Source organism: Podarcis pityusensis (assembly GCF_964106645.2).
Source record: "Podarcis pityusensis genome assembly, chromosome: 6".
Lineage (NCBI taxonomy): Eukaryota > Metazoa > Chordata > Lepidosauria > Squamata > Lacertidae > Podarcis > Podarcis pityusensis.
This window is the reverse complement of record NC_138030.1, coordinates 29,953,102-29,973,250: the sequence shown is the minus strand read 5'-3', so window position 1 is coordinate 29,973,250 and position 20,149 is coordinate 29,953,102. Positions and strand designations below refer to the sequence as shown.

At 40.8% G+C, this 20,149-nt stretch overlaps 2 protein-coding genes across 4 annotated transcripts in view; one reads left to right on the top strand and one right to left on the bottom strand.

The window, feature by feature from the left end:
- The window catches only part of ACSS2 (acyl-CoA synthetase short chain family member 2), a 60,285-nt gene extending 54,193 nt beyond the window's left edge, over positions 1-6,092 (top strand). For both annotated transcript variants that reach the window (XM_081010292.1, XM_081010293.1), the window contains 3 exons: positions 447-623; positions 3,037-3,111; positions 4,045-6,092. In XM_081010292.1, the coding sequence (XP_080866418.1) occupies positions 447-623; positions 3,037-3,111; positions 4,045-4,172 (380 nt within the window). In that variant the 3' untranslated portion in view covers positions 4,173-6,092. The remainder of the gene's footprint in view (positions 1-446; positions 624-3,036; positions 3,112-4,044) is intronic.
- A 312-nt stretch (positions 6,093-6,404) lies between these two features.
- GSS (glutathione synthetase) lies at positions 6,405-20,092 on the bottom strand. 2 transcript variants are annotated; one of them, XM_081010299.1, is made up of 13 exons: positions 19,955-20,092; positions 17,459-17,616; positions 16,322-16,467; positions 15,621-15,696; positions 15,035-15,174; positions 13,695-13,811; positions 12,773-12,853; positions 12,101-12,178; positions 11,280-11,346; positions 10,168-10,362; positions 9,752-9,833; positions 9,045-9,234; positions 6,405-7,946 (listed from the first exon to the last, which is right to left on the bottom strand). In XM_081010299.1, the coding sequence occupies exons 2-13, from the start codon at positions 17,585-17,587 to the stop codon at positions 7,823-7,825; spliced, it is 1,425 nt and encodes a 474-aa protein (XP_080866425.1). In that variant the 5' UTR covers positions 17,588-17,616; positions 19,955-20,092; the 3' UTR covers positions 6,405-7,822. The 2 variants fall into 2 exon arrangements, with proteins under 2 accessions (XP_080866425.1, XP_080866426.1); XM_081010300.1 differs by lacking the exon at positions 19,955-20,092 and adding an exon at positions 19,542-19,783.
- Between the last annotated feature and the right edge of the window lie 57 nt (positions 20,093-20,149).

The following is a 20,149-nucleotide window of genomic DNA, read 5'->3' as shown; positions in this document are numbered from 1 at the left end:
TTCTTTGGCAATACGCAATCTATGCCATTGGATGTTGGCCTCACCCAATAGAATTACCTTAAGCCCTAGCCTTCAGCATGGGTCTTGGCTTGCTTAGTTATTTATTTTCATAAAATTTATATGATGCTTGATTGCTCAAAACAAAACTTCAGTTTACAAAAAGAATAAAACAATAAGTTATCAGTAAAAAAAAGACAGTTGAAAGCAACTATATAAAATATTCAGAATTTTTTTAAAATAAAAAAACCAATAAGCTAAAAACTAGATTAAAACCAATGTCAACATGGATAGGCTAAATGAAGGTATTTTCAGCAGGTGCCGAAAACTGTACAGTGAAGGGGCCTGCCTGATGTCAATAGGCTTTTGTGGAAAACCTCTTGAAAAGTGAAGAGGCCTGGGTAGCAATGCCAATTTAAGAAAAAGCCCCCATTTCTTTCTGTTTTCAGGGCACTTGCTGAGTACAGCAGAAGTTGAATCTGCTTTGGTGGAACACCTGGCAGTTTCGGAGGCAGCAGTAGTAAGCCACCCGCACCCAGTGAAGGGAGAGTGCCTCTACTGTTTTGTGACGCTGAAGGATGGTCACGACTTCACAAAGAACTTAGTTGATGAACTGAAGAAACAAGGTAACCTTGGTAGACCATCACATGTCGCTTGGCGAAAGGGCCAGAAAGCCCTTTTGGATTTGTGAGGTGGGTGCGGGAGGGGCAGGGTAGCATGCTGCGCATGGAACACAGGAAGCCATCTTAGGCCAGGTTAGACTTTTTGTCCATCTGGTCACATCCCAATGAAGCTGAATGTTGGAAGATTCGGGGGAAGACAAAAGGAAGTACTTCTTCACCCCACATGTAGTTAAATTATGGAATTTGCTCCCACAAGAGGCAGTGATGGCTGCCAACTTGAATGGCTTTAATAGTGGATTAGGAAAAAAATCATGAAGAATAAGGCACAGTGGTTATTCCCCCTGATGGTTGTGTTCTCCTCCACCACCACTGTCAGAGGCAGTGTGTTTCTGAATAGCAGTTGTTGGAAACCACAAGAGGGAAGAGTGCTGTAGTGTTCAGGTCCTGCTTGGGTGCTTCCCATGGGCATCTGGTTGGCCACTGTGAGATCAGCATGCAGGGCTAGATGGCTTTTTCTTTGTCCTTGGTATTATCTAGTCCAACTGGCAGTCTCTCTGGAATATCCAGCAAAGGACATTCCCTTCACTTCTTACCCAGTTCTTTTAAAACTGGATATACTAGGTAGAATCATAGAATCATAGAGTTGGAAGAGACCACAAGGGCCATCGAGTCCAACCCCCTGCCAAGCAGGTATTGAATTCTGGACCTTAGGCATGGTAAACATGTGCTCAGTTGCTGAACCAGGATCACACCAGTGGAGCAGATGTCACACCAGCCTGTTCAGCAAAAGGAAAGCTACCTGCTGGCTCAGATTTTCTCTTTTGGAGATCATTCTTCAGCCCTTCTAATCTTCCTGAGATGAAGCCCCACCCCGACAACTTGCATCATCCCACAGCCTGGCTGGCAGGACAGTTTTCAAATAAAAGGTTCATTGCTTAGTTATCCCAGAAGCTAAATTTATCTCTGCTGGCCTTATTGCCTCCCACATGTTGCTCTCCTTGCCAGCTGGCACCTGACTTGAATACATAAGGGTAGACCGCATGGCCCGTGAACAGGGTGTGGGTTTTGCAGTGGCGAGGCATGCACAACAACCCTTCCTTTCCCTTTGACAGCAGAGTTGCTGTAGAGGAAGGGTGGGTTTGCACAACAGGTTAGTTTCCAAATTGGACTCTGGGGTAGCGGTATTTATCTGACCAAGGTCTTACGGGAACAGAAATGATTCAACGTGTTTTTAATGAGCGGAGCAAGACTTCCCCAGAGTGGCTGCTTTTTAAAACAGGCCTGTTGGTGTTAGTTACTCCCGGTCAGCCCCTTTGTCATTCAAACACTGTGTTCTGCAGAATCCTTTCAGAAGCTTTTCACACACTCATCAAGGAGAAGAGTTTCCCTGAAAGAATATAATGAGAGACAAACTAATCTCACTTTCCACTGTGCAGCTGTGAAGGGACATCTGGGGTGTGCCAAGGATGACATCTGCAGATGGAACAGGCACATGAGGCTGAGCTAGTGCCTTCTGTGTACTGACTGTGGATCTAGACCATGCCCCATTGGAGTTCCAGAAGCAAATGCAGAGAAGTCAGCATGGGAGGGGTCCCTGTGGTTTGAGAAACACTGCTTCCTGTCAGAAATAAGAGCCGGTAGAATAAAAATGTTGCATACCTTTTAGAAGAACGAATAAGTCCTAATTGGAAATGGGAATGATGAAAGAAGAACCTTGGTTACAAAACTGAAGTGGAAACAATCAAGGAAGAATTTATATTACAATTTATAAATCTTATTCCTGAAAAGGGTTTTGTTTTCTGTCCCTACTATGTGTGTTAAAGTTGCATTTCAGTGTAACAGGGAGCAGGGGGGTGCTGTGGTCTAAACCACTGAGCCTCTTGGGCTTGCTAATCGGAAGGTCTGGCAGTTCGAATCCATGCGACGGGGTGAACTCCTGTTGCTCTGTCCCAGCTCCTGCCAACCTAGCAGTTCAAAAGCATACCAGTGGGAGTAGATAAATAGGTACCGCTGTGGTGGGAAGGTAAACAGTGTTTCAATGCGCTCTGGCACTCATCACAGTGGCCCGTCATGCCAGAAACGGTTTAGTCATGCTGGCCACACAACCCAGAAAACTGTCTGTGGACAAACACCAGCTCCCTCAGCCTGAAGTGAGATGAGCACCACACCCCATAGTTGCCTTTGACTGGACTTAACTGTCCAGGGTCTCCTTTACCTTACTTATTGCAGTGTGTTCCAATTGAGAATGCCAGTCATGCCCCTTTCCCCTGGATATTCCATTTCTCTCCTTTCCGGGTGGGATGTTGGTGTCTTGTTTAGCTATTCTCCCTGTTTGCATGGGTTTTATTTCAAGTTATGTGCTTCACGAACAGTCCAGAGGCTATCATAGGTAAAATCCTTAATCTTTCATTTGCAGTTAGAGAAAAGATTGGACCCATTGCAACACCAGATTATATTCAGAATGCACCTGGCCTGCCCAAAACCCGCTCAGGTAAGATATGGATTTTACTGTGCAGGAAGCACAGATCATGGTGCTGTAAATACCTCTTGCCTTACATTACAGGTTCTTGCTACTAATTGAATTTACATTCTCTGCTTTCTTTTTGGAAACACAGTGTCGGAACTGGGAAAACTAGTAAAGCTGCAAGTAGCTTTTTTTTTTTTTGGAAAAGTTTTTATTGTTAAAATAATTGCTGTGAGTAGCTATTTAGTAGCCCCTGTTCTCTTGGAGCCTTGTGTAAAACATGGAAATCCTCTTGCCTCTACTGTAGGGATGGCATGACAGTATGTTTTGATTGGCAGAAAGGATTTCTAGTATGTCACAAGGCAGTAGTGGCTTGTGGAGAAACCCAGCCAGATGGGTGGGGTATAAATAATAAAATTATTATTATTATTGGTGGTGGTTGTTGTAATGCCCATATAGGTCAGTGGGAATTGTGTGGACAGCAACTCCCAAGGCAAGGTAGAAGTTGTTTACCATCATGGGCTTAATAGACCGCAAGCTTAACACAAGTCAAGTGTGATGCAGCAGCAAAAAAAGCTAATGCTAATCTAGGCTGTACAGAAGGGAAGTAATAGTACCGCTCAGTTTTGGTTGTATGGCCATGTCTTGGATCCTTTAGTTGAGATTCCTGTATTGTAGGGAATTGGACTAGATGACTCTTAGGGTTCCTTCCAACTCTACAGTTCAATTACTTTATTGTCTTTGGGCAAGTTGCTTAGAATTTTACTCCCAAGTTATTAATTTTATTCAATTCATTGTATTTTATGTTTGTAGACTAATCTGGGGTCAAGAATCCCAGTGTATATCCTATTTTTAACAGCATGTCCTAAAATCCTGCGTCACCGCCTAAATACCATTCATTAATCATCATTTTCTTGGAATGCAAGTACAGTTTGATGTTACACTGCCATTTCTTTGCAGGTAAAATTATGCGGCGGGTATTAAGAAAAATTGCCAAAAATGACCAGGAGCTGGGAGATACCTCTACTGTGGCAGATCCAGCAGTTATAAACCACCTTTTCAGCAACCGGTGTGAGACAATACTGTAGCAAGGCAGTTCTAGAAGAAAACAGCAGTAGTGCAGGGATTTGGTGAGAATATGGCCCCATTGAGACAATGACTGAGTTTCTCTTGAGATGAAGAAGCTGCCCAATGCTGAGCTGAATGTAAAATGCTGTAAATGAAGAGAAGAAACTGGTGCTCCAAGATCCAGTCCTTTTGTGTTGTAGATCTAGTTGTCTGTGCCTCTGGAGAACTGTGTGCTTTTTGTTGTAGACCGCTAACTACATATCTGAAATTCCAGCCTCATTCACGTCGTACAGAATGACAGAATTAACATTTTAATTTTCATGGATTAGTTTCATGAATTGTTTGTTTTTATTTTTTTACCTCTTAACGTGCTGCAAATGGGCAGAGCTTAGAATGTGTAGGCATTGGTGTGAAAAGATGGCTTTGCTCCCGAGTGGTAGTTAAACCGACAAACTGAACAGTAATCCTCATGTTGAGGAAGAATTATTGGAACAATTTTTTTTAGAAATCAAGCATTCATTAGGTTTCTTTCTTTCTTTATAAAATCCTGGATCCTCTGGCTGCATGCCATGGGAAAATCGAAGTTTATAGAAAAACTGCAACTCTGAAGCTGTATAAAACTACTTTTCATGCTATTAATGACAATGACTTTCCCCCTCAAAAGGGAATAAGGCTATCTATATGTTTTGGATTTTAATAGTACATTTGTGTATGTGTGGGTGCAGAGCTGAATTTTCCCAGTGCATCAATTTTTTTGTGTGGGTGGAAGCAAATTCAGGGAATTATAGTCATGAAAAGTTGCATTCAGTGCCTAGATGTATCCTAGAGGGAGGTTCATAAATTTTCCGTGGCTGTTGGTTGGTGCAATTCCTGTACCAATTGAATATGGGTAGGGATTCACTTGGATGGATGAGAAGCAGGTGCTGTAGTGATACCCAAAGTTTCAGTGACATGGGGCAATTCAGTTACTTGGTTTTCCATGTGACCAGCTATGACACACAATCACATGAAGAAAATGGATATAGCCAGTGATTCTCACCTATGTTTGCTATGGCTGGGGAAAGCGTAGCTGCATTTGTGGAAATTGTTTCCAGGTAAATTTTTATTTAGTCCAGTTTATGCTTCCATTTCTTGATATAATAATGGACATATATGTGACCAAATACGAGTTGCTGCTTTTGTGGAGAGACAAATAATCATAACAACACTGTGACCGTTCTGCAGACAACTATGCAGAGGTGTCTTTTCTCATGGTTGGGTGAATATATCCATCGTTCACAATACAGCAAAGTCACAGTTAAGGATTTGCTTATTCTAGGTTTTTCACCGTTCAGGTAGCAAAGAAAAAAATATCAAATCAAGTTTAGGTAGAGATCAGACGTGGACACATAACTGGGATTCCGCCCCCCCCCCCCAATAATTTGATCCCACAACTCAAACTCCCTAATAAATGTAGATGAAAAAAAACAGGCTTCTTGTCTCAATAAATTTTGTCAGGGTATGTAATTCTAGCACATCCTTCAGTGCTGCTGAACTGGAAAATGCCATCCTCCAATTTTTAAAATTGAAATCAAAGCTTTAACTGTGGTAGCCACAATGGTGTATCCCAAGATGTCTTCTTTGCCCATGTAATTAAAGCATGTCCCGAAAACCATGTGCTTGATGAATAATTTAACATTTTTCTGACCTTGACTCATGGTTATACCTTTCTCATTTCTTACCCGCTGTTAGTATTCTAAATGCACTTGTCTGTGGTCTGCAACATTGGTGTATATTTAATCTAATGTCCTGCAGCATTAAAGGTAAGCCAGTGGCTTGCTATGTGCTGGTAACATGAAATAAGTCCTTTTAATCTTGGTCTGACATAATTTTGGTTGGGAAATGGCTAGAATTGTTTTTAACTGAAATAAATCAAAGAAATAAAATCTATAAAGCCGTCACAGTTGGTTGTGGATTTTTTTGGTTTATATTCATAGTGCCTGGTTTTCATTTTGAAACCTAGACCAGACTTTGGCTTCATTTTGATATAACCCTAAAGCCGTGGTTCAGCACAAGATGAACAATCCCAGCATGCTTCTGGGCTGTTTCCCTCGCAAAGAAAGAGCCTGGAAACTTGTGCTTTCCTTACATGCAGTTTGCTGAAGCTAAGGCAACATTATTTTAAAAACACAGGCTTCTGTCAATTGATAATCAAACTCAGAGCTGACTCACTGAAATTCATGGACAAGAAACTCCATTAATTTTATCACTGATTGTTTTCCATTAGATAGCAAAGTGCTTTTATTTAGAAAACTCATTTAGACAATTGCTGAGAAAATATGTCTAAATTGTTACCTTTTTTTTCCTATTGGTCCTTAATACTGTGCTCTCAATTAAGACATGTTAATTTTATAAGCCTCTCCTCTAAAGACATATTTTCTAGGCATAAGAAATTTGTAGTTTAAAAAAATAGGTTCAAAGGCCTTGATCCAGAAAGATCCATGTATAAACTCAGATGCTGTTGTTTAGAAAGAAAACCAAAGCCATCCCAGCTCTATAAACCCCATCTCTTAAAAACAATATTGATATGCTGTTTCAAAGTAACTTATCTGACTTCATTAAATTTCCCCTATCTTAAAATGGCACATAGCTTGGTTTTGTAGGTGAGTATATTCCAATTGTTAATGCTCAGGGTTTTGTTTTGGTGAGCAGACATCTTCCATAGTTTCAAAATGTTTGAAAACTTTAACATGATTAACTTCTGCTTCTTTCAAAAAATCAGCAGATAGCATGTTGAACACAAGTGTATTCTTCAAAAATAAATATGTTCAGATTCTGAGCATACTATATTATGTGACTACTGGATATTACTCACTAAAGTAGCATAGGATAGACCAGATTGATCAACCAGTTATTTCAGCTGAAATAAAATCTGAGATCCTTACAACTTATATCACAGGACATTCTTATTACCGTTGTTTGTCTCTGAAATCTGTTTCCCAAGAACTCACCTTCCTTTTCTTAACCCTCTTCCTTTAGAATACACATTCTGCTTTTTCAAAATGTTACAGGAGGGGTCCAGGAGCATTGAAATAAAATCAACTCTTGTCTGGGGGTTTTCTTTTCCTTTCCTACTGTGTCCCTTTTTTCCTGTGCCATATCATAATGTTTGTTCATTGTTCTGTGACCTTGCATGCTTTTTTTCCTTTGTGATATATTCCTCTCAAACAAGAACGTAACAGAAAGCAGGAAGTGTTGCACAGCATCTTATGCTCGGAAGAGTAACCCTCTCCACAGCTGGATGGAAATACCTTGAAAATGCAGAAGAGATCAAGGTAATACACTATTTTGCTACCAGGCCCTTGAAGGTGCATATGTAGCAGCTTGCATAGTGCTGCCTCAGGAAATGCCTGATTAGAACATCAACAGATTGTCCATGGTCACAGAAGCATGCTAAGGGTGCTTCAAACAGGAAATTGTCAAAGAAAGTCAACTGGAATCCAGTATTTTCTTGAGACCAGGAAAAAGCAGTGCAGCTCTGCCTGCTTTGTATCTTGGGGTCACTGGTGAGAGGAGGGCTTCCGGTATCAATCTGATTGTCAAGTCCGCCCGTTGGCAATCATGCCCTAAAAGAGAATGTCTCTTATTTTAAGCACAGTGAGGATGATGTCAGTGATGAGGTATTCTGTTTTCATATCACATAGGGAGTATCCAGAACAGCCACTCCAGCTGCTACTCCGCCATCTGCATGTTCAACAGCCTTTGTTCGCAAGAGATGGCCAACATGCTTGTTCACCACAAGATCCTGACCCAGTCTGCAAGAGAAAAATCAAAAGGACTAATTAAATTCATATAGTAACAGTTTTGACTCTGCAGTCTCACCAAACTCCTGCTTAGTTAATAGTGCCTGCTTGATGTACTGTTTACCAGTGTTTATATACGCTTACTGACTTAAGAGTTTTACAACTCTTACAGAATTATGCATGAGCAATAACCATTTCAGCGGGCACAATGGAGGGTTGTGTGATTTACCCACCCAGAAATTAGTATCTGCTTTGGAATAGATGCACCTAATGGCCTCTATATACACCCACACACCACCTACTAAGCAATGTGTGTGTTACACTATTGCCATTAATTATATTGCTGCCATAGTAATAAAAATGTAGGAGGCTGCTTTATATTGCATAAGATCATTGGCCCCCCCAGAGACCTGTTTATTGAGCACTCATCCAATTTGCATACCCAGAGGTTGGATTATATCTGCTCTTTACTGATTATTCATTTTGATTTGTTGGCAGAGCAGTTACACAACTGAGGATTTGGCCTGCATTCATGCTAACACAGAATCAGAGTTGGAAGGGACCCCAAGGGTCATCTAGTCCAACCCCCTGCAATGCAGGAATCTCAACTAAAGCATCCATGACAGATGGCCATCCAACCTTTGCTTAAAAACCTCCAATGAAGAAGAGTCCACCTCCTTCTGAGGAAGTCCATTCCACTGACTTACGCATATTCCCGTAAGCCAATGCATTTCTCCATGTCTTCTGAAAACAGAAGTGTTGTTTTTTAAAGCAGATTTGTTGTGCTAGGCAACAGAGCCCTTTAATCCACTTTAATTGTACCTAAGGTTCCAACATGTGCTTCAATACTTCTTGCATAATAGACACCCTCACTGACAAAAGTGCTGTATTTTTTTCCACAGCACTACTTTGGAGATGCTACAGATTGCACCTGGAACACATGCTATTGATACAGAAAGTACCACCAATGAGCTCTCTAACACTTCCATTGCTCCAGAGTTCCTGTCCAGCGACACATTATTTAGCCCAGTACTAACCAATGCTATGCATAGGAATATAAAACTATTAAAAGCAAAGGCACAGACCCAGTAAGTAATGTTACTTTCTCACCTGACGTAGACTCCAAAAATTCCCAATTCAGACACACATTCTGATACTTTCAGTGGACTGTGAGCCCTCAGTAAATAATTCAGTGCAGGGAGAGGCTTTATCTTGTCCATGAGAATGTAGGAGGTCCTTTCTGGACTGTCTTTAATTTTCTCTAGAACCTGCTTGAGCTCTTCACCATAGAGGTTGTTCCCTGACAAACACAGCAGCAGGTAAAATGAATTCACTAGAGCTGGAGTAGCTGGTGGATAAAGGTGTGTGTTGGGTCCCTGTAGCTACCCCAGTAAGTACAGAACATGAAGAAAAGCAATCACTGACGACTGGCACCAGTGTAAGTGGTAAGCAAGCCAGTGGGCTTGAACCATCAGCTGATCCATGGGTGTGTGTGGGTGTTTGGTTGGTTGGTTTGGGAGAAATGATCCTGATCCAAAATGTGTAGAATATGCTTAGATAATGCTTCCACAACATTTTGTTTTATCAGCTAAATTGCTTGTAACCTTTTTTCCTACTAAGTTTAAATTTCAGTTGGGATACAGTACCGGAAGAAAGCACTACAGAATTATTTGCTACAGCATCAGGGAAGGCAATTTGTCCCTAATAAGCTACTTTTGTTCTTACACAATTATTTAAAAGGTGTGTGCATACAGATAAGTCCTGATCCTTGAACCAGGCTGTTGACTCATCATACACAAAGAGAACCAGTTACTGACCTCCTCCCTCACGTTGTGGCTTTAACACAAAGCGGTCTGGGTCAGCAATAGCCATGGCAATTATCTTATCACCTTCTTCATCCTGCAAGGAGGAGGAGAAAGGGGAGATATATACACATACATACTCTCTCTCTCTCTCTCTCTCTCTCTCTCTCTCTCTCTCTCTTTCTCTCTCTCTCTCTGACACACACACACACAGCACTAGTTTTGCATATATATATATTTTACAACTTTGGCTTTAACTAAGTTCTATTGCCTAACAAATAAAATTCTTGACAAAACAGATTTCACAATGTATGAAGACTATAAGAACACATTCATCACAACAATCTCCTCAGATGTTGTACCGTGCTGCATTTTTTAAAATACATCCAGTTCAAGGCAGTGTACGTATCCCTCTATGCATTACTACTTACCATCTCCATAGAATAAAGGCCGGTGAATGTTGCTCTTAATCGAGCCACTGCTTCTGGTTTATTTGGCAGTAATTTTTCCAGTGTTCCTGGTCGGCTCAGCTCCTGCTGAACTTTTTTGGTCCCAGCAAGCTGTGTGGCAATATCAGGGCACTTAACTGCTCTAGATCTTTCCAACAGCAACCGTGCCTCCCAGTTCTTTCACAAAAACAGAAAAAAGATAATTTCAATCAAGGTTCTATATAACATGTATTGTTTAATATTTCAAAATTGGGAGTTTTATGCATTCAAATGCATGGGTAGGTGCAAAGGTTGACACTAACTGGGATCCAAAGTACCATCTTCTGCTTGCAGAGGGGGTTTTCATATTTAGCCTTGCAGCTCCACACACCTCCTTCCAAGCCATTCAGAGAATCACCCCAAGAGGCAAACCTAGGATCAAGTGGAGGAACCATAAGCGGCTGGGTCCCTCCTCATGATCCCTTGGAAGGGTGGCATCGATAAGAATGATATGATTGTATGCAGATACACACGTCACTGCTACTCAAGGCACAACAAAACCTAGCAAAAACTAGATATTTTCAGAGCTCAAACTGAATACGTGGCTAGAAAACATTTCTATTTACCCATGATAGCCACAAGCCTGCATATAGCAAGTCAGCTAAAAGCACCATGACTATTAAGCTCTGAAGTAACCTGCCAATTCAACTGGAAACCTCATTTTAAAAATATGTAGCTTTAGATGGCATATTGAAGCAAACAAGCCACCAGTCTCTCAGCACAGAACAGGTTAAGATATCACTTCCACCAGCTGGATGTTTTGGGAAATTGGCTGTACTACTTCTAGAATTAGCTGTTTGATTGAATGTATTCAGAATTCCCCAGGTGATTACCAAACAACTAAAGAATTACACATGCACTGAATTTATATTTGGGGTCCAACTGTGCCAAGGATAATGTCACTTACAGTGCCCCAGAGCTTGCAATCAAGATTTCAAGACAGTGGGTGATATCCAATGTCAATTAGAGTAGACCCATTGTAATCAATGGACTTAATTGTTTCAGCGGGTCCACTCAGAGTATGACTTAGCTGGGTATTACCCAGTAATACGAACCTGTTTGTTATAATTCTTTGGCACGTAACCTTCTCTATAGTACACCACTGCAATTTCCTCCCCATCTCTGAAATAAAGATAAGGAAAACAATCAGTGGTTCCTTCAACATGGCTCTGTCACACACAAGATTAAAATATTATATACAATACATTCTACAGATGTAGGATTCTGTTCCATTTATGAATTGTTTTCTAATCCTGCAAGAAGGGACTTACAAAATAAAGCTTTCAAATAAATTACCTAGTGGATCAATAGATCACAATCTCTCTGCCTATGGATACAAATATTAGTTCCTTTCAGAGTTCTTTGGTGAAGTCTATATAGCAACTTTCCATGTTTTAAGTTGTGTATCAGTAGTACATAACTGAACATGTAAGAACTGCATAGCAGTGGAGTTTCCAAACGAGTAGCATGGCCTGAATCTTGACAATCTGAACACACTTGTTTTATTAACAGCAACACTAATGAAAATAAGAGTCTTCATTAAAAGCCCGGAAACATAGCAGATACTTAATGTTTACATAACAACCCAAATTCAGTTTATTATGCAAACTGCAGGAGGCAGTGGAAGACTGGAAGACAGGAGTGCCTGGCGTGCTCTGGTCCATGGGGTCACGAAGAGTCGGACACGACTAAACAACAGCAGCAACAACATGCATATCAAAGTGGACTTATTAGCACTCCCAACATCAGGCTGTGTTATTTTTTACATATGCCAAAACTACAGCGTGAAATCCTCCTTGAAACCACATATATATGGGGTATCCACCCATTAAGCTAAGGTTTGTGTGCTCACTATATTTAATAGGAAAATACTTACATATGCAATCTCTTGTCATTGTCCAAAGACGCTTTTTCAAACACATCTTTAAATCTTCTTCGGATCACCCGGATATTCCTTTAGGAAACAGACAAGAAATATTAAGGCTAAAGTCCTACACACAATTACCTGGGAGTAAGTCACAATTGCATTATGAGATTAGCTTTATCTATGTTCATGTTATAAATCCTGCACTGTATTTTAAAGCTTAGTTAGGAAAAGATAATGTAGCTATATACAATATGCATTGAACTTCTAACAGGATTGAAGAGCCCACTGCAGAACCTTTCTGCAGTGAGGTATCATAGGAAACTTAGCATCACACAGAGAACAAACCAGCCTGTTACAGCACAGAGGATGTCTACTCTGAAATATGTCCCATTAATTTCAGTGGGGCTTACTTGGAGGTCAGTGGGTATGAGATTGCAGTTTTAAACCCTTAAGTCCTGTTAATTATAATAGGAGAGTTAAATGCTAAATCGTGTCATTAGGTTTTACTAGGACAATAGTCTTTTTGCACCTTAAAAGTGTAATGAATTTATCTTTAAAAAATATTATTTAGCAGAGCCAAAAAAATGTCCTTAAGCATGAATGATGTAAGTAAGACCAGATTTCACAGGATATCTGTGGCATTACATGAAACACTTCATCTTATTAGATGAAAAAAATTACCTCATCCAAAGTTCATTTTCTACACAGCGTTGGTCAAAAATATTCCTCTGAGCCTCTTCAACTAGGAACATTACCACTGCTCTGAAACAAAAATAGAACATATATCAATATACTAAGTTTCCTCTTACTTCTTACTTACTTACTTCTTACTTACTATTTACAGCAGATGTACTGAAAACTTCTACAACAGGCCAAAACTACAGTGCCAGATAATACTTGCAGGAAGGCACAATAGAGTGCTGCTTTATACTGTACATTTGCCACTCCCTGCTGTTTCTATACCTTTCTTCTACATCTTTGTGCATGTATATGACAATTAAACAAAGAATCAAACAGATACAAAGAGGAGATATCCATAATAAGGAATTTATAGTTTAACATCTGAAATATTTCCTAATAATTCATGCATCCAACAGCTAGGGTTTTCCTTCAAATATTTATACTAGCTTTGTGGTCCTACCGTATAAGAGGAAGTGGGTTAAACAAGTAGTTGAACAGTAGAATTATATGTAAAACAGCTTCAGTTGATTTATCTAGCTGAGGAGATAAACAGGCCCTCCTGGTTCAGTGAAGAAAAAACCCCACTACTGCCAGCATTGTTTTGCAGGTAGTGGCCCTGAGATCAGTTTTTCCATCTACGCCAAGAGACATTTGAAAGGAGGTGTCTGCCATAACACACAGGAATGTTGTTGTTCCCCTAAAGAAGGGAATGAAAACCTATTGCATAGGAAGATAAAATTCTCTTTCCCAGTTTTCCTTCATGTGCCTATTCCTATCATACACTTCCTTCAATAGTCTATAAGATGGGGACAGAGGGCTTATTTGCATTTTCTTGTTTGTGAAAACAAGAAGTAACAGAGCATATTTCATGCAGATGAACAACAATCATAGCTATGTAGATCTTGCAGTTCTCTTCCCCTACCTGTCTGAGCCGTAGAGTTCCCAAGCTTTCGCAATGCCCGTGGCAATCCCTTTGGCTGGATTATTGGTCAGTAATTTTGAGGCTTCCTTAGATTTCCCTAGAACGTTTAACACATGCCTGCAATTGGGATGCATATAGAAAAGTCACACAACAATTCACTGTACACAGCTGCAATTGAAGAGCCAACCAATTGAGATGTAAAGTACAAATGCCAACCATCCTTTATGAATGGTGCACGTGTGTACAAAGTTACTTTTGCATGCCAAATATATCTAAGCCCAGTAGTTGACAGTAAAGTCATGGCGAAGTAATCCAGCTAATGCGTCCTTTCAGCGCAAGGATTTCCACTTGCAAAATAAGACTTTCTCCACCTCTCCTCCCCCTTGTGCCCCTCCCTTCCCCAAATTTGCTGCAGAGGGCTGCAGGAAACCCTGGAACAGATTTGGGGGGAATACATGGGGGGGACAGTGTCCCATCGTGAAAGAGGAAATCAAGTTATGCATGTTTCCAGGTACTATAAATTAATTTTGCACTTGACAATAGATTCCTGAAAGCTATATATAACAGACAAAGCTTTTCCAAAAGGACACAACATGCTGCTGTGTCTTCTCTGATTGCACTGCCCAAGTGCAAAAATCAGAATTGGGATCAGAATTCAATATCGTGAGAACCTCAGATTTCATTTTTCATAATAAATAAGTCACCTGAGGTTGTGATGGCCAGCTGTGACAAGACTCACTGAGAGTCACATCTACAATGCTACTGCTTGTGATTCTCAGAAAGGAAGGTGGAAATGCTAGATGCTAGATTACCTCCTAGGCTGGTGCAACAAAGAGGCCTAGATAAGATACACTGGCATCACACAAGAGCAGCAGGCTCAGTTCACACACATATTGTGCTAGTCTAACTCGGCCCATTGCAGGGGTTTCTGTTGGCTACTGCCTGTAAGGATACTGCCAATAGTAGCTTTTGCCTCTCATCTGTGCAAATGCATTGGCCAGTTGAGCCAGGCAGAACTGGGTGGAGCTACACATCTGCCTCATCCAAACCCCCTCCAGCACAGCAAATCAGTGTATTGGTTTCCTATGCCAATTTTAAAGTGGTTTCTGTAACATGGGCAGACATTGTCAGGTAGTCTCAAAAGCTAGATAAGGGAAGAATGAGCAGTAGGTGAGGGGGTAGGCCTTTAGCATCTTGTCTAGTTCTTTGTACCTCACCAGTACAGCAGAATTATACAAAGCCTTGGCTAAAGAATAAGACACGAAGGACCATCTATAAGCCAGCTAGAAGTTGTTTTGCTGAAAAACACACAGAAAGACACACAGACTGGAAGTCCTTACCGATGCACTGCAGTAGTTCTAGATGTGAGGCCTCCAAAGCTGGCAGCAATAGTGTTTATTTCTATTTGCTTTAGAGCTGGAGTGCCTTCTGCACCATAGTCAAACATGTAATCAGAGCGATTAATTCCTAAAAACACAGACTGGACAAGGCGAAAAAGTAGCAAGAATTGCAGCAGCCATCATTCCAAAGATTATCTGTCAAGTGCCAACTGAGCTAAAAACATCTTATGGGGGGAGGGGGTGGTTATTGTTTTGTTTTTGTTTTTATGATGCATTTCATGTTTTTATCTTTTATTTTTATGCTGTGAACCATCCTGCAATGGATGGCATACAATTTTAATAAATAAATAAATAAATAAATAAATAATATTTTGACAGTTAAAAACATTATATTTGATTACTGTGCAACTACCATATTATTTATTTATTTATTTAAAAAAAGAACACACCATTTGATTGTAAACAAACAACCCTCAAAGCAGTTTACAAAGAGAATTAATACAATTATTAGTAAAATACAGTTTCAAACAACTATTAAAAATACTAAAAAACCAAACATATTAAATCATATATTCTCATGGAATACCTGAGTTATTCCTTCTTTCAAAACTTGCTTGTAAATTTTGAAAAGCTGAGCTGTAAAGTCATCTACTTTGACAGTACTAAGAGGAGAGAAAACAAATCTTATTTAGTACTCAAGCCTGCTGTGACAAAATAAGGAAATTATCATTACAATCTTTTATGTAAAACCATTTGACGTTAATGCTTCTTTGTCAAGCCTGTGAATTGTGGCCTTCGCAATAATGGCAAGATGATTTCGTGTTATACCCCAGCTCTGAACATATTACATGGAAGATGCTAGTTCTATGAAATCAAGAGGGCTTATGTCTACATAAATGTTTAAAGACCTCTTATGCCTTGAATAGGTGTCTGACAATCTAAAAAACAGCTGGTGAGGCTTTACCTAGGGATGAAAATTTTGCCTCCTGAAAACCTTTCCCGAGGGGGAGGAAACTAGCAGTCTTGGAATCACGTGTCAGATTTCACACAGCTTGTGTTCACACAGAACAAAAACATGCATTGTAAAATAAAGCTTTAGTTGTTCTCTAACCTTTCCTCTTCAATTAGCCAACTGCCAATCAGGCTAACAGGCAAGGGAGTTAATGATTATGAGACATTTAGGAACATTGGGTTGAAACTAAACTAACCTTAGTACAAATCAGAAGTATATCCAAGATTAAGGAAGTTTAAATTCAAAGTTCTTTTTTCCTAATACGTAATACGTACCTTGCAAGAGTGCGCTCCAGAAATTCTGTGTTCCGGCTAACTTCATCTACCAGCAAGTTAAAGTCTTGTTGAACTGAATAGGCTTGCTCAAGTAGACTGCTTGGTACTGCAGATGGGAGCAGTGTAAAGGGAGCATAATTCACCACCTATTGACAAAGGTTTAAAAATGAACGTGTCAAGAACTACCACTTCCTTCCAGTAACAAATCAGGTTAAGCCCTTTTAAAACTTGGGAACATACAGGATGAATATAGGGGATACAATACAACAGTACTAGAATGAAACTATACCTGCAGTAATCTGGGGTGCGGTGAGATAAGGTGATGTAGGAGCAGGGAGGAGAGCCACCTAAGAGCTACAAAGGATAAGGTGAAGGAAATGGGAGTGAAGAGTTCCCTTTCGCTCCATGCAACACACTGACTTGCCTGCTTGCATTGGGCAAGTTCACACAGCCAGATTCCTCTATATAATATTAATTGCAAATATACCCTAACGTGGAGGAAAGCTAGGGCAAAGTGGCAAGGGTCAGTTCACACTACTGAATTTCTCCTGTTAGTTATGTTCACTGCATGAAGAAAGGTTAATGTGAGCTGGACAGTGCCTACAATGAACATTAGCAAAGTGACCATGTGTTGCAGGCATCTGCAAATTGGGACTATAAATGTTGGCAATACACACGTGAACATTAGCACAGACATAATGAAGGGATGGGGACAGAGTGAAGGATAAACACAATGACTGACAAAGCTGTTTATCCACACAACTGTATACATGACAATGTGGAGCCAGGTTTATGTGAATTGTGATACATGCAATGAGCCAGCAGCAATCTCCCCTTGTGCCCTGCCCATTCATACTGCATGGTGCTCCAGTGAAGGAAAAAAATGGGCTATTTTATGGGTGAAAGTAGGAAACTGTCATGGTAGCATAAGGCAAGGATGTTAAAAAAAAAAAAAGTCTGGTGTGGCTAATGTCACAAATGTACAGTGTATCCTGGTGGGAACTAGCCCCACTCCAGAATCCCAAAGCTTTCCTCTTCCCTAACAACACGCCGACTATGTTGTTACTGGGACTTTCCCCCCCAGTTTTATCATCTTCCTTCCATGGGTTGGATCATGAAATCTAGTTTTGAGCTTACATCAGATGCATTGGGGTCATCTTTGGTCCTCATGAGAACACCTTCAAGTAGTGCTGAATCCACTGCAATTGGTGCCACATACTGAATGAGCTGGACATTACACAAAATGTCTTTCCAAGGGGCAGTCATTGTGAAGGCTGAGGCAGCAGAGAATAAATCTGAAAGCATTTTAAAATAATTACCATAAGGCAGGGGAACCCAACATTTGAAGGTTGAAGAAAAACACTGTTTTAGAAATTTATGGTAATGGAATCCTAAAGAGAGAAGCAGTACTGTCCAATGATTTTTCTGCCTGAAGTGGAGCCCCCTATTAGGGTGAAAACTTTTAAAGAAATCTTACTTTACCATTCAGACAGTGTTTTCTGCCTTCATCAACTATCTGCCCTTCACTGCCACCCTGAGCTCATTGGGAGGAAGGGAGGGATATAAATTTAATTAATAAACAAATGGTGCTGGCTGCAGCAGGCTTCTTACCCTACTCCATGGCAGAACCAGCCCTGGATACAAGCTAAATAAGCATCTAGATTTAATGAAGCACTATGTAGCCCTTTGTGCAAGTGTAACAACTTCTGCTTTCACAATGGGACTTTCTCCTCCCCCTCCCCTAAATCTGTTTTGAGGGCAGATCTGGAATGACAGGGAGTGGCACAATAAAGAAGCATCTCCATTTTTGTTGCATAAAATCAAGACAGAATAAATGTTTTCATGTTTTGTTTTATTTATTGCAAGCTGCCCAGATAACTTAGTATTATGGGGTAGCATGCAAATGCTGCATATAAACATATAAATTTTATTTTCCTTTGTTACAATGCGTATTTTTCTAATGAAATAATGGACAAGCTAGAAATTAAAATGGTGAAGGTATCATTTCCCCTGTACCCCCCAACCGTAGAATGTACATAAAGTGCAGCTTCACTCTCTGCTGTTCATTTGTGTGAACAAAGCTGCAAAACAAATGTCACACTGTCATCAATTTATCACACTGTCCTTTTGTAACAACTCTCTGACTGTGTCTGCATAACCTGAATCCAGCAGTCAACACTGTGAGGATGAGCTCCCAGAATGCAATGTGGTATCTATGTTTGCACATATTAGACAGGTTAGTTAGTCATAATAGGATAAACTGCATTGATTGAAGTATTCATTTGTGTTAGAGGAATCTGTCAGTTTCTGAGCATTTTAAATGTAGCTCCAAACTGCATCTGGCAGTTGTACCTCTTGGGCAGGGCTGTGGTCCATTAGCAGTGAGGTATGATTTCAGGTACCAACAAGTAGAATAATTAATCCCTAAGGATATGGATCTCAACTCTTCATGTTAAAACAGAACTAGCATGCTTTACACTCTAAACAAACTCAGGCTTATGACAATAGCTTGTTCAAGAGAAAACCTGTACACAAAGCCATACTGAAAAAGGCTGTTTAGCTGTAATAGTCATAATGACTACGACATTTTTCAGCCTTTTAAGTAAGCAATTTAAAACTCTCCTGGATTGCATACACTTGTCACATGCACACCCACCCTTTCACTTAAATTGCTCTGGTTGAACCACCAAGAGAGCAGCTTTTTAAGTACATACACATTTAGGCACATTTTTCACACCACATGCTAGGAAAAACCTGGACGTCTACGGACATTCCATAATGAATTCTCCTTGTGTGTCACAAAGGTAGTGCAAAGAAAGAATGATAACAAAACCACAGTGAAATTGAATGCGACCAGATAAAATTCAAACTTCCTTTAAAATATTAGTTCCGGATTATTTTAATCAATGTACCAAATCACCGAGGCAGTGGGAGACTTAAGGGAGGGGGGGGGAGTCTCCCACGGCAAACACAAGGAAGCAAATGCTGAATCATTCACAACCCAACTCCAGCACGTTAGTTTACAAATGATTGTGCAGTTGGAGAAAATCTCTGTGTATGCATGTAAATAGTCTTCATATTTCAGACTAGATGCCCCAGTGATACAAAATGCTCTCTCTCCCCCCCCCCCAACTCTTCCTTCATAAAACAGCCTGACAGCTTATTCTCGCCTCCCTTTCTATGGGGCGCATGTGGCCCATGTTTGCCTCTGAATACTGACCTTTGCCTCCTGGGCATTGTACATCGTTAGCCCCAGGCCACTTCCGCCACTCCTAGTCCCTCAAGTAAGGATTAGCCCCCAAACATTTCCCCCTCCATAATTAATTAAACGGGAATAAAACTATTCTGCCTTTAATCCCCACCCCAACAACAACCACAACTTCTCGTCGTTCGGGGAGACAGCGGGTGGGTTGGCACCACTTTGCCCTCGGCGCTCCCGCTTCCCGGCTCCAACGCGGCAGGACAGAGGCGAGCGAGTACGAGGACCCCCATCGCCCCCTCAAGAAGCTCACCCCTCCCGCTCCCTCGCCCCGGCCACACCCGCCACCTCACATTCAAACTGCCTATGCGACTGTTGGAGGTAGCACGATGACGGAGACCCTCCCCCCTCCCTCTATTTTTAAATCCGGGTACCTGGAGTCAGTCACTCGAGTGAAAGTCCCCAACCGAGAGCGCTCTACTCTTCAGGCGCTAAGAATCAGATGGCCCTCTCACAGATTGGCTACCCCGCCAGCCTATCGAGAAGCCGACGCGCCCTTTCCTGCTGATTGGCAGGAGCCTCACCCAATCGCGTTGGAAAACTGCAAGGAGGGGAGGTTAAGGGGAAAC

Bases quoted from the DNA above. Each gene is read 5' to 3' on its own strand.
- GSS (XM_081010299.1), bottom strand. From the start codon at position 17,587: ATGACTGCCCCTTGGAAAGACATTTTGTGTAATGTCCAGCTCATTCAG. The intron at 12,854-13,694 runs GTAGGGGAAGAG...TTTTTGTTTCAG, and splicing joins GAACTCTACGGCTCAGACAG to AGCAGTGGTAATGTTCCTAG. The intron at 10,363-11,279 runs GTTCGTATTACT...TTTTTGTGAAAG, and splicing joins CAAAGAATTATAACAAACAG to AACTGGGAGGCACGGTTGCT.